This window comes from Bombus impatiens, unplaced genomic scaffold, assembly GCF_000188095.3.
Source record: "Bombus impatiens unplaced genomic scaffold, BIMP_2.2 scf_0036, whole genome shotgun sequence".
Taxonomy (NCBI): domain Eukaryota; kingdom Metazoa; phylum Arthropoda; class Insecta; order Hymenoptera; family Apidae; genus Bombus; species Bombus impatiens.
This window is the reverse complement of record NT_176455.1, coordinates 991,648-1,007,073: the sequence shown is the minus strand read 5'-3', so window position 1 is coordinate 1,007,073 and position 15,426 is coordinate 991,648. Positions and strand designations below refer to the sequence as shown.

The following is a 15,426-nucleotide window of genomic DNA, read 5'->3' as shown; positions in this document are numbered from 1 at the left end:
GGCTTCATGGGCCGGAGAGAAATTAATTCCAACAGAGAAGATTATTGCGCCACCGTTTCCAGATTAATTTTATGCCGGCTCGTCTAATTCCCTTCTCTCCCCGATCTCCACCCTTCCCACACTCCTCCCAGCTCGTTTCATTTGTTGCGTCGGCTTCGTTAGCTCCCTGGCTCGCGACGATGGAACGAACGGCGATGGGAACACGCGTTTCACTGTCTGTCACGGTTTTGTTGTCCACCGAATGGACGATTATCCCTTCATCGAATGGCCCATTATCCTCTATCGAAAAATGGATATTACAAAGATAATTAGCCAATTCGATACCGTGCGAGATCTCTTTTCACGGTTCATTTTTGTCTAAATTACTTTTGTTTGACTTCTTGGATACTTAATTTATGAAAAATGGCACGTTCTTCGACGACGAAGGAAATTACTAGTCTACTACAGATGGTGGAAAATCATGAGTAACGAGGGATACAGAGATTAATTAGCCAAAATTTGTATCATATATATAAGGCAACCGATAGTTTCTTGTTAAGAAACAAACGCGATATGAATTTTCTGAGCAAATTAACCATTTACTTAAAGATCAATTAAAGGCAATTTCTGTTATAATATAGAATATTTGATTTCTTCCTTTCGAGAATCTAAAAATGGCAAAATATTTTGATCAAGCTAATGATTTACCTGAAGATTAATTAACAACAATTTCAAAAGATAATTCCTTTTTTCAAAGTAACAAGGGAATATTTATTGAAGATTAATTAAGAAGAATTCCTGTTTTACGGCAAAGGCAATTGGCTTTTTTCTGTCAAGAAATAAAAACGACAGAATTTTCTGATCAATGTAAGAGATTAATTGATAGGAATTTCTGCTATATTGTTGAACACACCTGTTTTTTTTCCTCTCGAGAAATAAAAGCGACAGCACTTTCTCATCAACTTCATGATTTACTTAAAGGTTAATTAACAGATATTTCCGTCGTAACATAAAACACTTGACCTTTTCCCCTCGAACAATAAAAAACGACAGAACTTTTTAATCGAGCTAATGATTTGCTTAAAGATTAATTAATACCAATCTCTGTTATATACATAAAGGTTGTGTTTTTCTGCAAAGTAACAAGGCATATTATATGAGAACTCAATTAATAGAAATTTCCATTATATATAAAACGATAGAATTTACCGATCAAGGCAATAATTTAACCAAATCTTTTCCCTCTTTGTACATTTTTCCGCGGAACGTTGTATCGACTGAGAAAAGAATGGAGGAAGGAAGACGTCGATTTATTTCGAGCCACGTAAAATTTAATAAACGTCCACGTACGGGCTTCTCTGGCTTACCATCTATTATTTTGCCGTAGGAAAAATTCCGGGCACGATTTGCGTGCACTGTCGCTCGAAAATTTATATTACAGTATGTTCGATCGCGTAGCATTACTCGGATGTTCGGGAATTTCGATTATCATGCGCTGCATTGGCTTGGAACGAAGGTCTGACCAGTGGCGTCTGATTCTACTGAGCATCGCAATTCTGTTCGTTTACGAAGAATTTCATAAATCTACCCGGCTGGTAATAAACGTAAATTGGCAATAGATCTATTTGCCTTAGAAAATTAATTTACAATCTTCGATTTCATTCGTTTCAAATACATTACGATAGAATTGTATTTTACCTGAGACCATCGAGGAATGGACAATTCATAGAAGTTCGCCGATTCTCTCTACTGTTTATGATTTTTCCTTCGTATAATAACAAATTACGTTTAAACACGTAAATTCAATTAGCAGGACTTTATCGTCCCAAAAAATTAAAAAAGTTACTGACAGGTTTAAAATGCATCATCGATATCTCACAAATACGAATTTTGTTAAAAGAGGGGAACATTTGGAGAACAAAGACACTCACCAACGTGAACGATAGGCTTCGTCGCGATTTCGTGCAACAATTGGTCCACGTACTTCGAGTTCTGCGGATATAGTTCTGTCCTGGAAATTTGTAGGTGAAATTTCTCCAGCGTCGAACTGTTCTTCCTAAAACAAACAAGAAACGCTACGTCAGTCTATGATCTAAGAATCACACGTACATCGAGCAAACCTTAAAAAAGAAGCAAAACAGAGTACTTGATAATATTCAATGATATCGTACCATCAGTCAGTAACATGGAACTACTAATATTCAAGAATTCGAAAGAAAGTCAGTTATAAGATCTGTGCTATCTTGAAAAACATTTTCATCAGAGATTTATCAAACTAGAAGAGCTAACAGGAACGATTAATAACGAAATTATTATAGCAGGAGATTCGGTAGAATCGACTGAGAAGTGATACTAAATTTTTGGCCGATGGTGTAAGTTCAGAGATGCTGAATGTCTGGGTTACATGTGTGACGGTTCAAAAAACGCAATTCGTGGCCTTTTAAAATGCATGGGACATTGTCGACACGAGCCTGACCCCTCGTTTCACGCTGGATCTAAGGGCTCCCCGCCTGTCTGATAGGCTATCCCATAGCGAGAAAGGTGTTTCCCATGGCGGTACGTGAACACCGTTAAGGCGTGCTTCTTGGCTTATCTCCGGCTGGAAGGGTTTAGTCGCGTATGCGTGACACGTGTCCACGATAACGTACATTTCCCTGTTACTTCTTCAGTCCACTAAAATGTCATCTTTTTGCTCCCTTTGTCGCTGTCTGTCTTTTCTTTCTTGTATTAGCTTAGGTTTAGAATATCCGCGGTAAAATTGAAGAAAAATATGTAACACGTACATTATCTCAAGAGAATTTTTGACAGCTGTAGAGGAACTTCGATTTCTGTTAAACTTATTATTTTCAGGGATATCTGCAGGTCGTTAAAGTATCCAATGTTTCGCAATTGAAGGCTTCGTAAAAGTCAGGATAAATGACAGTAAATTATTTCCAGCGAATGGCATTGGACATACGTGTTAAGATAAAAAATTTATTGGATGGCCTTCCTTGATATTCGAAGCTCGATACTATCATATCGAAAAATAGAACTTCGTGGTAAATAGATTTAATGTGATAGATAGAATTTATTCATTTACGGGAGATTTGATGGCGAATTATATAGAATGCTTACGGTATGTAAAAATGTATAAAACATAAAAATTAAAACGTTCGGTATAATATACGACGAATGAAACTAATCACTATCCAGGATAAATTTCTACAAAAATTTGCCACCCAGTATATTTTTCTTTTACCTTTTTCATTTAGTACCCAACTAAAATTAAAACTCATCATTCGATTCGATTATGTCTTGACCACCTCAGTAAACTACGAAACACGCTACAAACTTTCCAAACGACCCAATAATTTCAGTTCGACTCTGCTTCAACCACATATCCACTCGATTCTTTATCCTTTTGATAGATCCATAGATTGAATCTTTACGGCGGGCAATTTTTCACTTCTTATTCGTCTAGTTGACAGTTTATATGTAAGTGTTGCTTTAAAGAATTTCTTTTGTCCTGTGGTTTGTAAAAGAGGGTCGAAGCGGAAAAGAGAAAGCTTGTTTCACGATGGTTGATCTACCGTTTCAGCGGAAAGTCTTCATCCTTGTTCTATTCCTTTTTCCGGAAAGGAAGTCGCAGAATGGCTGAGCCACTGCTTGCCGACTTGCATACTGATCGTTCGACGACGCGTCGCGCTCAATCTTTTGAATTATCTGGAGAATCAAAGGAATGGCTGAACTTGCTGTAGATGCTGTTCTCGACTTATTCTTACAGAGCTGTAGCGATTCGTACCTTTTTCCTTGTAACGTCTGTAGATTTTTTATTCACCATGAGTTCTTCGTTCGTTTCATTGGTCAAAAAATTAAAACAATCAAGCTATAAAAATAACGAATTGCAAAAATTACTTATTTTTTCATGTATACTGACTCACGGGGCGACGATAGTGGCATAGGACAAAGTAAAATAAGATAGGACAAACTAGCAATAAGAAGTAGAGGAATAAGTGTCATAGTGTACACGAAAAATAGCATTGTGGTATTGTGTACAAATTATGCATGGTAGTAAGGCTGATAGCTGGTAGCCATTCGAATCTGAAAGGCAAAAATTAAATAAACTATACACTGATTTGTCAAATGATTGAAACACTTATGAACATTATTTATGAATATATTATAAGTGTCATACATTTTGAAATTATATATTGTACATGCTGTGTATACATCATTCGTGTATATATTGAGCCAATATATTTTTTATTCTAATATATACATAATTTTGAAAATGTATAATACACATAGTATATTCATAAATAACGTTTACAAGTTTCATTACAAACAATTCATTAATTTTAAAGTTTGAGAAAATTCATAAACAGAAAAATAAACAGAATTTTATTACGATTTTATCGCAAACAGAAGAGTAGTAAGTATTAAGTAAATCATTTCGGACGAAGTTTTGTGAAAGATGCTGCAATATGCGTTTTAATAATGCCACATCCGATCTGTTTAGTTTAGTTCATTTTATTAACAGATAGGTAAAGTAAAATTTATAGGCGATATAATAATTTTCGTTAATATCTTAGTCACGCCGAAGAATCAGGCCACGAAAGTTCCATCTCGTCGCAAGTCCGATGAAGTTAGCTGCGATATTGAAATCAGTCCGAATGAACACGATTTACGTCGAAAACACCTGACAGCCTAAACTTTCCCAACTCGGAAGTGGAAATCTCAATCAGTCTTTTTCCCGTGTTTGCGGAATGGTAAGGAAGAATTACCATAAAAACTCCAACAATCGCAGCTAACCACAATCTTGACCAACTTCGTACAAATAGTCTTTAAAAACCCTGTGATTATCATCTTGGACTCTTCCATTCAAATGGTGTAATATTCTCATCTAAATGTCCCAACAATTATATTCGATATTAACCTTCCACTTGTAATATGGGTTGCCGAGTTCCAGGCGAAATTTTCATTGTTTAATCTCTCCGAAACGAAGATGTCGGAGGTATTTATTTTTATTGCAAAAGGGTTTAAGCATTTGTGCAAAGTACGGCTTATATAGTATAGTAAATTATGGACTACGACAAGTACGTCGGAATTTTTTCAGGTTCTTTTAAAGACCGAAAATAAGAAGAAATCAGAGCCAAGGAATGAAAGATCCAGGATGACGATCGGGTTAGTGAAAAACGATATTCTCCGAGAGTTAAGAAGATTTATGATGAAAAATATCAACTAAATTATTTATAACGTTAAAACGAATAATACGGATTTGTAATATTAAAATGTATAATGCGGACATATAATATAAAAACATGGTGAAAGATATAAAATAAAGCTCCCTTAATGCCGTTTCCATCTAGAAGCTCTAATTTTCTACGTAATTTATACCAAATTTCTTCCTCCTTGATCCGTTAGATAATCGATGATAAAACAAAATTCGGGGACGGATATCGACCACTAAAAGTTGAAATGCTGGGAAAAGCAACAATTCGTATGCAAACTTAATATTTAAACGCAGCCACGTTTCCGTTTGACATTAAATTCGATGGTTGCTGGTGCAATTACTATAAAACACTCGAAGGCCGAGTCGGTCGGGGCCAATGAGGGCGAAAAATATTTCCGGAATTCCATACATAACAACTATTCAGACGTTCGCCTCGTAAATTTTATAGGAATCCGGTGCGGCAATAACGAGCTTCAGGGACGCTCGTAAAAGTTGCTTTTTCCTGAAAACTTTATCAGCCATCACGGTCGGCCTCGGCGCGCGATCTATTAAAATTAATCAGCACACTAATTGTCACCTTAATCATCCTGCGTCTTCCCCTCTCTACCCATTTCCCCTGTGTGCCATTATTGCGACTGAGTTACGCAACGCGTCTCGTTTTTTCCCCTGTGGAACTTTCCCAACCAGACAATGCGGAATTCATTTATTCATAACAACGTATCTGGGTCCCCGAAACGACGAAAGATTATGTTACAGTGATGATGGTAAGTTGACCTGGTTTTTCGAGTCGATCAACAGAGAATAATTATTTTTCCAATCGCTTATTGTTCACTGTGATTTATAAGAGAATTAAGTATCTCGGTGTGTTGTGTATGTGTGTGTGTGATTGTGCAGTGATTCGTGAAAGTATTTGAATATTCGAGCTGCTGAACTAATTGACTTTGCCTTTTATTAATTTCACTGTATAAGTGGACGACTAATATTCGGTTTTCGAGAAATGAATAATTTAACTTCGTAAGATCATTCGTCCAATATGACCGATAAACAACGATCGATTTTAAGCTAAATTGAAAAACAATAATGTTCGTAGAATCGTCACTTTCCTGTATTTCACAATTTACGAAGTTGACATCATTTTTTACATTTTCTGGAATATTTCCAGACTTTATTAGTAACGAGATTCGTTATATCGCCGGATGGATGTTTGCGAATTCAGGGAAAATTTTTAATATACAGAAGACGAACGAAGAAAATGCACATAATGGACAAAAAATATGCCAAACACCAGTAAAAAAATGTGAATTTCCATAATTACAAAGACTAGAATGGGAAACGTTCTTAAAGATAGGAAATTTGCATAAATATCCGCAATATAAGCGTAATAATCGTGTCTTATTACATCCTTATGAAAGTTTCGCATGACGCGATGAAAGTTCCCACAAGTTTCGGAATACTTTCGCGGGTCGCTGTAGTTATGTTTTCTCGATATTAATGCAAACCATGAAAAGGAGAGCGAGGCGAGGCTTTTGCAAGACAAAGTCGATTTAAGTGAGGTCAATGTATCTCAAGAACCTTCTTGGCGAATCGACTTTATAGAAGGAATCCTAACAAGGGCGTGGATATCACGACACCTTAATTAACCAACTTCAGAGATGTTTGAAGGTGCTTTGAATTAATTGCCTCAATCCTTCGTATATACCATATCTATAGACGAGAGTCAGACTAAATCACGTCTCTCTTCTTTTCGAAATTGAGTCATTATACATTATATAATGTATATGTTCTGTCGCAAAAATAATCAAGAAAAACAGTTAGGTGCGTTCAATATCATGCAACAGAAATAAATTCTGTAATTCTTTTGTTTTTTTTTTTTGTAATTTGTTGATTATAACGCTGTATCTAATGATCTAGCCGCCATAAAAACTTCACATAATGATAACGAAGGATGTATTTCTATGTGACAAAAATTTCGTATCGATGTCGCCACTGGTTTCTTCAAGTCTTGAAAAGATCTTTTCTTTTTGCGATAAAGTGTGTGTATATCATCTTACTTTACGTTTCTTCGTGTACTTTATCAGAATAAGAAAGGGAATAGGACTGTCTGTCTAGAAGGATCTAACCAATTCAAGGAACAGATTGTGTTAGAAAATTGCTTTTTAAAAGCTCGTTTGGTGAAGACAATTTTCATCCCTGGTGAAGTCGTTGTCCAAAGAAATTCCAGTTGAAGGTTGTGCTGTATTTAGGAGGCGACGAAGCTTTAAACTGCGCTACAGTGTCTACTTTCGCACATAAGCTATATGAATACGTGGAGTGCATTTAAGTGTAATTTATAAAATATTAAAAAAAGAAAGCATATTACCGAACAAAATATACATATTTCCTTATTTTTTCATCCCTTCCTTTATTTGTCCTCCATTCTCTCTTTTCCTCTATTTCTAATTTCCCTCTCTCTTGTTGCATCCCTTAATCCCCTCCCCTCCATCATCTCCTTTTCTATTTTCTCTTTCCATGACTTGCCTTCTCTTCAAGAAGAAAATAGTTTTAGATTTTTGATATACGTAGGTAAATGCAATGTATTATTTACAAGGCGTATTTTACATAATAAATGCGTAAATATCACTTTATGGTGGAAAGCTCTGCTAAAAAATAAGAAAAAAGAAATGTTTCGTTCAATCTGTCTCCCGGATGCAGATATCTAACCGACACTATCTTGATTACGCTATCTCGAAGGCGGAGGAGTACTTCCGATCAATTTCAATTATCTTATTCCTTCTGTAAATATCAACCATGACAGCAATCATAAAATGTCTTAAAAGCAACTTTTCTTTACACTATTCTTTTACACCGTCGTTTATAAAGAAAATTAATTTCACGAATCTCCAAAGAAATACGAATCTCGTCTTGAGTGTCCAAATACAAGTAAATATCGTGTAATTTCTATAAGGAGAATTTCACACAATATAATCGTCACAATCGTGTCTCGTTATTGCGTCAATAAAATTTCAAAACATTTCATGCAACACGTACGGCATGAACATGCAAGATTTTTATGGCGTTCGAATACTTTCAACGACGGATGCATATTCTTTCGTTTCAGAAAAAAGCACGGACAGCCTTTCGACCGTAGAAGAAGAAGATTGATGAACAGATCGGTATATACTTTGGACGGTTGGTCACAGTGATCACGAAACGACCTCTGCCATGCTAATCTCCATTGTCCACTGCACCATTAATTCCAAGGACCGTCGTGTGCTGTTTTATAAATAACGTCAACCACGAACAACATATTAATGTGGTTATGATTCACTTCGATAATGTCATCTCTCGCTAACGTTCCAGAAAACGGAAGAAAAGTCTTCGTGTTATATCAGTGACTAACGAAAGTATTCGAGCAGACCTCTAAAACAGAATAATTTCTTTAACGTTGGATCAAACGTGATCGTGAAGAAAATAGACCCACTTGAGCTTATAATGAAAATTAAAGAAATATATTTCGTGACTCCGATCAATCGCAACTTTTACAAAACTTTTTATCGTATCGACGTATCATCCAGTAAACTAATCGATCTAGCTTCTTAAAAAAAATTCGAGTCTTTTGGCCCGATATTAAAAAAGTTATTCTGTTTTATAGGACGTTGAAATGCTTTCGTGAGTCACTGTACATATACGGTGACTAATTTCCTTCCATGGAAATTCGTCATCGTCGCTGCGATTCTCTTTTTGCTTCCGTGCATAATTCTTTTCACGATGAAACCGACGACGTAGTAAGATACGGAAGCAATTTGGCTTTGCATACGCTAATTAACGTAATCTTGCGAACTGCAGCTGGCGTGTGAGAACGATACATTAGACTTCTATGAGCACGTCATTTTATCGCGTGGTTTGTAGAAACCCTATGAACGTTCTTTCATGATCCTTGACAAGGGAAATGGTTATCGTTCTCCATGAAAGCGTTCTACAAGATGAAACACGAAGAAAGAAGAGAAATTAATTTTATAACGTTTTTAAGTATCTTAACTCTTCGGTCACTGCGGATTAGGTTACGATGCAGTACAGGAGACTCTGTTTATTTTTATATCTATTGATATTAAACAACAGCAAATGAATATAAAATCATCTAGCATTGTTATTTTTTGAACAACTTGGTACGTACTAATATTCAATTTTGCAATTCCTATTTATACGTAACACTATACATTTTTCATTTCATCTAAAAAATTTAAATTATATTTTCTAAGGAATTCTCCAATTTTCTAAGAGTCCAGATTTGTTCATTTATATTCCTACCAATACGAAACAACAGCAAATAGATATAGAATCTTCTGGAATTTTTACTTTTCCAATAACTTGATATAAGTTGATATTAAATCTTGCAATTTTCGTTATATATAACACAATACATTTTCCATTTTATCTACAGAATTTAAATTCTTTCTAAATTCTAAACTTAGATAGTTCAGATTTGTTTATTTATATCTCGCTCATACAGAACAACAGCAAATGGATATAAAACCTTCTGGAATTTCTGTTCTTCGAATAACTTGATCTACATTGATATTAAATTTTGCACATTCCGTTTATACGCAGCACCATAAATTTTCTATCTTACGTTGCACAGGCTAATCCAACAATCCAACTTCTAGTAAACGATCTAAAGAAATAGGTATCGTGTGCAAACATACTCATCGAGTAGAAAAAATGACTACGAGGGTAGAAAATGTGTCGAGACGTGTATCTGGATTTTTGCTTGTTTTCTTCTTTCGAAATCTGCGTTTACTCGACTACGTTGTTCCACATAATGCGTGTGCCTCCATTCCGCGTAGATGCGTTTAATATGCATGTTGCTGTACGTATACTCCCGAGGATTAAACTCTGTGCCAGGTCAAAGCATCGAATTACCTACGTAACTACACGGTGATCTCGTCACCGTGGCGTCAAAACTCAACATAATTCAACACTTGTGTTCGTCCTAACAACTTTCAGAGTTTTTACCAAGTTTAAGAGACAATCGTACGAGTTGGAGAAGAAATTTTAATCTGTACCCTTCTTTGCTAATTCCTACGAAAGTAGATGTAAATCACATTTCCAATTACTTTCTCGTGCAAGGATTGTCGTCGAACAGGATCAATCATAATAGAAACAAAAAATTCTTCGATCTTTAACTTGTTTGTATTTCCTTATATTACTAAAAGTATGGTAGTTTAGTCGAGAAATTTATAGATCTACGGTGATTTACACAAATATTTGAATATGTATCATGAACGTATTTCATAAATTATGCGTTATTTCATATATTATGCGTTGTTTAAGAAATTAAACAAAAATTCGTTAACAATTCATTATCATCTCTATTAGATCGTCCCTAAAGTTTCTTTCGTTCTATAAGAAAATAAATGCACAATATTTTCTGCTTTATCCATTTTGTTCTATTACTACAAAATGTAGTAATAATTTTGTGTAGTAATAATAACAATACACAATTCAATGAAATAATATAAAACAAAAAATTTGCGAAAGAAACTTTTGAAAGGCGACCTAACACATCCGTAAGATTACTTGTCACGAAAAACTGGCATAAATAATCGTAGCTTTGCAACTAAACTTCCACAGATAAATAATTTAATTCGCAACAGTACTACATCTATTCTCCTAATCTATATTAATCGATAAGCACGTTCTGAGATTTTACATTCGATTGTTATTATCTAGCAATAAGAAACCAGAAAACATTCAGACTCACAAATTATTAACAACGATCGAATATGCGGTACAGCTTGTAATTACTAAACTCCGATGCTCCGTGAATATGCTGAGCTGATTCGTTATTTATAAGAATCACGTTAATTCGTTTGCGTTCCCCTTTATAGATTCAGACCGCGATGCCGCGAGATATGTCAAGCCGGCAGCTACGTGTATTTTAGTCGCGGGTAATTTCGTGGGAAACGCAGGACGGACGAGGGATCATCTTAACATTCTCCGGAGATAACCGCTTGCCTGGATTCTGTTTCCAATTATCCCCTAGGCGATCCTCGCGTCTAGACGAGGCTTTAATTCATAATACGATTGGACGGAGTCTCTCGCGACGGATTGGAATCATTCTGAAGGACGTTCATGGCGTCTTTGCTAATCGGATATCAGCACAAAGATGAACGCGGGGTCCGCATCGATTCGTTAGGGGGATTAATTTTAATATCCTTGAAACTACTGTCCTCTACGCGTGCAGGCAAAGGAGACCAATGCCGCTCTTTTATACGTAGTATGGAATTGTCTAATTTTGTCATTAATTTAATCATCGTGTATGACGAAATGTTTACTGTGTTTCTTACAATTCGTCTTTTTTTCGATAAAGAAACTACGCTTGCTTTGGATAGATAGCTAAGAATTTTCTACCACTTTGAGATATGGCTAGATGGTTCTTACGAAGAGTTTTGAGAAAAAGAACTTTCATGGCAGACGTAACATAAAAATGACGTAGTATACGCGTTCGATAGTCATCGAAAGACTGCGGATTTGTACGTACTTATAGAAAATTTCGAGCTGCGAAAATGTACGGGATGTAGGAAATATGCAAAAAATAAATAAAACATCCAAAGTATGCAATCAGTTTTTTGTCTAAATTAAAATCGCAAAAAAACGTGAACGCGCGTAAATATCAGCGGATCTGCACTCGTGAGATATACTGACATTCACCGATGCTCATTTGCGCATGTAAATACAGCTTCAAAACGACGATAAATGTCACTGCATAAAATTCGCCACCGAAAAACGTATAAATCCTATAAATTTTTCAAGCGAACTGTGTATTTATAATTCCTCTAAAAAAACAAAAAAGAAGAATAAAAAAAATAAAAAAATAAAAAAACTACAAAGCAATCGTATCGAAAGTTTCGTGTTAATTATTTCCTGTTAACCCAGTAAACCAATTTCCAATGGAGCGGATATACACGCGGGAAAATGAAAATAGAAAAAAAAGGCTACGTGTGGCGCAGGCATTGGTCGGTGATGATTTTTGGCGAGGGGGTGTGAAAATCGATAGGGGAGAACCGACGGCCACTGCACATATTGGCCAACCGGCAATTGATGAGATCGTTAAAGTAGGCACACCGTGCATATCTAGTTGGGGTTTCATACAATTCGTGCAAGTGTACACGAGCCTCTGTACGTGTACCTGGTCGCGCGCTTCTGTGTGCACAGGTCAGAATGCACACAGTCTACCTCAATATGCAGTGATCACTAATGCAATTTCATGGCGCATGCACGTGCAGTAACGAAGGCTTAGGTCACGCTTTCATATACACTGACTGATTACGTCTTGCCTGTCTACGTGCAGCCGTGTAACTAGGCTGTCCGAGTGTCGTTTTATGAAAACGATTCCGCGCGGAATCGAACTAGTATCCAGCCTGTTCGTCGTATTAATTAACTTTCTTGTTTAGTTTCGTCGGACACTGCGGTCCGAGCTCTTCTCCGACTTCTATGAATTATTTTTAGGCAAGAACGTTAGCTGTCGCTAAGGTTATACCGGTCTATTTCAAAATTATATCGATCTATGAAATTATGCTAGGCGACAACATCGCATGTGACGCGTCGCGACGCGTAACGTTTAATTCGCAACTTTCTTCTCGGTTGATTTTCAGCATCGAATTTCAGTGTTTGACGTTGAGAGTTCGAAGTTTATAAAGAACGATGTGAGCATATAAAGAGGTGAAAGTGAAAAGTACTTCTGACGATATAAATAAAATTTTCTTCTTTTTATACGTTTCAAGTATCTCACATGTTTTGTTTACCTAAATAAAACGCTACGCTATCCATCATAGTTTTGCGAGTATTTTATTCTGCGCAATGATAATGTCAATTTAGGAATAAATGTAGAAATTCATGTTTCACATCTGATGAAAGAGTTATGAAAACAAACGTGCGAATCTGTAGTTCGCCATCGAATGAAGGAACTGAGATATTTATAGTATTCACAATAAAACATATTCTGTCTAAATTATAGAAACAGTTTACGTATCTCCGATTTATTTGTTCGGTCTAGTTAGTTAACATATCACATCTACTGTTCTTTTCTTTTTTTTTCATTTTTCAAAATACGTTAAAACATTTGAAATTCACCCTGTTCCTTACCTTTCAAGCAAAGTTACGTTACGCAGGACTGTTACGAAATAACTAAAATTATTTCACTCTAAACGAAAACGACAAAACAAAAACAGTTAGGAACAACCTAATTATCATTTTCTTCTCATGGGAGAGGAAAAAAAAGGGAAGGAGTGTTGCATCGATACTTAACTGAAATATGCAAATGAAGCGGAGCAGCTTGGTTTCCCTGGTAATATCCGTAGGTTACTAGAAACGAAACGAACGTCTTTTTTCTTTGGACGGATGTTCTTGCGAACAGGACAGGCCGCGAAATTCACACAGAAGGAACGGGACAAGAGACAAAAATTGGGAAACTTCCCGGAAGCTTCGGTTTCTCTCCACTGGTCTGGAAAAAGTTCCTAACGACAGACTGCACTTTTATCGGAGTAAATAATTATCGGTTGCCTGTTCGATTCGCTCGCTCCCTGTATATTTTTCTCTTAAAATGAAAAGAGAAATTCAGCAATCGAAGCCTGCCGGTGTAAAAACAATCAACGTTGAACGAAGTCGCTCGTTATCGACGATTGGATGATGGATGATGATTGGACGTCGAGATGTTCAGAATAGCAAAACAGTGATACGTTTTGTTTAGAAGAAATCCAACGGAAGCGTCTCTTGATCTTTGCTCTCTGTTTGCCGGCATCTTATCTCGAGAAATTTATAAAACTGGCAATTAACCTTAATCGAGTTAGCCTTGACTGATGAATCTTATCCGCGGACTGACGTTTCTCGACGTAAGGTATAAAAAAGAAGCGTGAAACCAAACTAGCACCGAGATGTACAATAAACATCATTGCCAAGATTCCCGAAGTTAAACAGAATTAATTGAATCTTGAATATTTGAAACGCCATATTAAAGCAAACTATTGCTAATAAAATTGCATGGACGTCATACATTATCTTTGATTTAAATGACGTCAAGTGGAGTTTTAAAATTCATTCTCCGAACTAACTATCTAATTTCAATCGTACAATACTTCAAAATTTCTTTCTTTCTTTTATCCGATCCGTTCCCAATTTCCTCTAGCGACAGATATTACTGAACAATGGAACAAACATCGTCAAACTTCATTCCCTAAAATAATTTAATATTCAAATTTCATACCGAAATTCCATTCTGAAACTAAACAAAACCAACTCCATATACTAAAGCAAATCAAATTCAAATGACGATGAAAATTGATTATCATGTTACATAATCAATCCTTAGACATAGTCAAGCTTCGTTCCTTCTGCAATTCCATTCCTTCATCATTCTGTGTAATAAAACATTCAAGCTTACGTAAAACCAATTGAAATTTAAACTGCCTTGTCTACAAGTTAATCAACTGCAACGATAAGAAAATTTCACAATTCATTATCGTTTCCTGTACGATAATAATTAATTCCCAACGTATTCTAAGATCTCTCATATAGGTCGAACTTCGCCCCCTAAAATAATCCATTTTGATAATAAAAAAATCAATGATACGCTTCGATATATAAGCATTCGAGCGAATATATAGGCGTCTGAAACTCGAACTCCAGTTTCTAAGCTAATCCATTTCACTGATAAAGAATCGATAATACACTCTCCGTTCTCCGCACGCTGAAAGAATCTGTCTACAACGAAATAAAAAAAAAGCAGGAGAACGCGATCAAACTTATTGGCTATAAGTGAATTATCAAGTGGGCGAAGAGAGTCGATTGCTTCTCCTTTGAGACGTATGATCCTGAATCCAGGCAAACGAGCCCGGCCTGATTAGGTGGATTGTCTGATTAGTCTGTTTCCCAACGAAAGGAGAAGGGGTTAGCCGGAAGTCAAGGAACAATCGTGAGTCTTCCGGTGTGGCTGGCTGCCAGCGTGTACGCGAACAAGCCAAACTGCAAACCGAATCTTCCGCCGTTAGATTGAGTTCGGAAACACGCGCACCAGTCGAACTAATCTCGCCCCATCCTTAGACAGGTTGCCACTTGCGAAGCATCCCCTTTCTCAGCCGTGTCTGTAACTCCATCAGGGACTAGGATTTAAGCTTCGTTCGCATGTACGAGCGATCGCTAGCCAGCAGATTCGAAATCCACAGGCTGGACGTACGCTGAATTTCTCCGAATCCCCGGTC

The 15,426-nt window shown here is 36.4% G+C and overlaps 1 protein-coding gene across 2 annotated transcripts in view; it reads right to left on the bottom strand.

Moving 5' to 3' along the window:
* The window catches only part of LOC100740448 (extracellular serine/threonine protein CG31145), a 93,617-nt gene that overhangs the window by 27,207 nt on the left and 50,984 nt on the right, over positions 1-15,426 (bottom strand). For both annotated transcript variants that reach the window (XM_012389336.3, XM_033322310.1), the window contains exon 2: positions 1,911-2,035. In XM_012389336.3, coding sequence (XP_012244759.1) covers positions 1,911-2,035 — 125 coding nt within the window. The remainder of the gene's footprint in view (positions 1-1,910; positions 2,036-15,426) is intronic.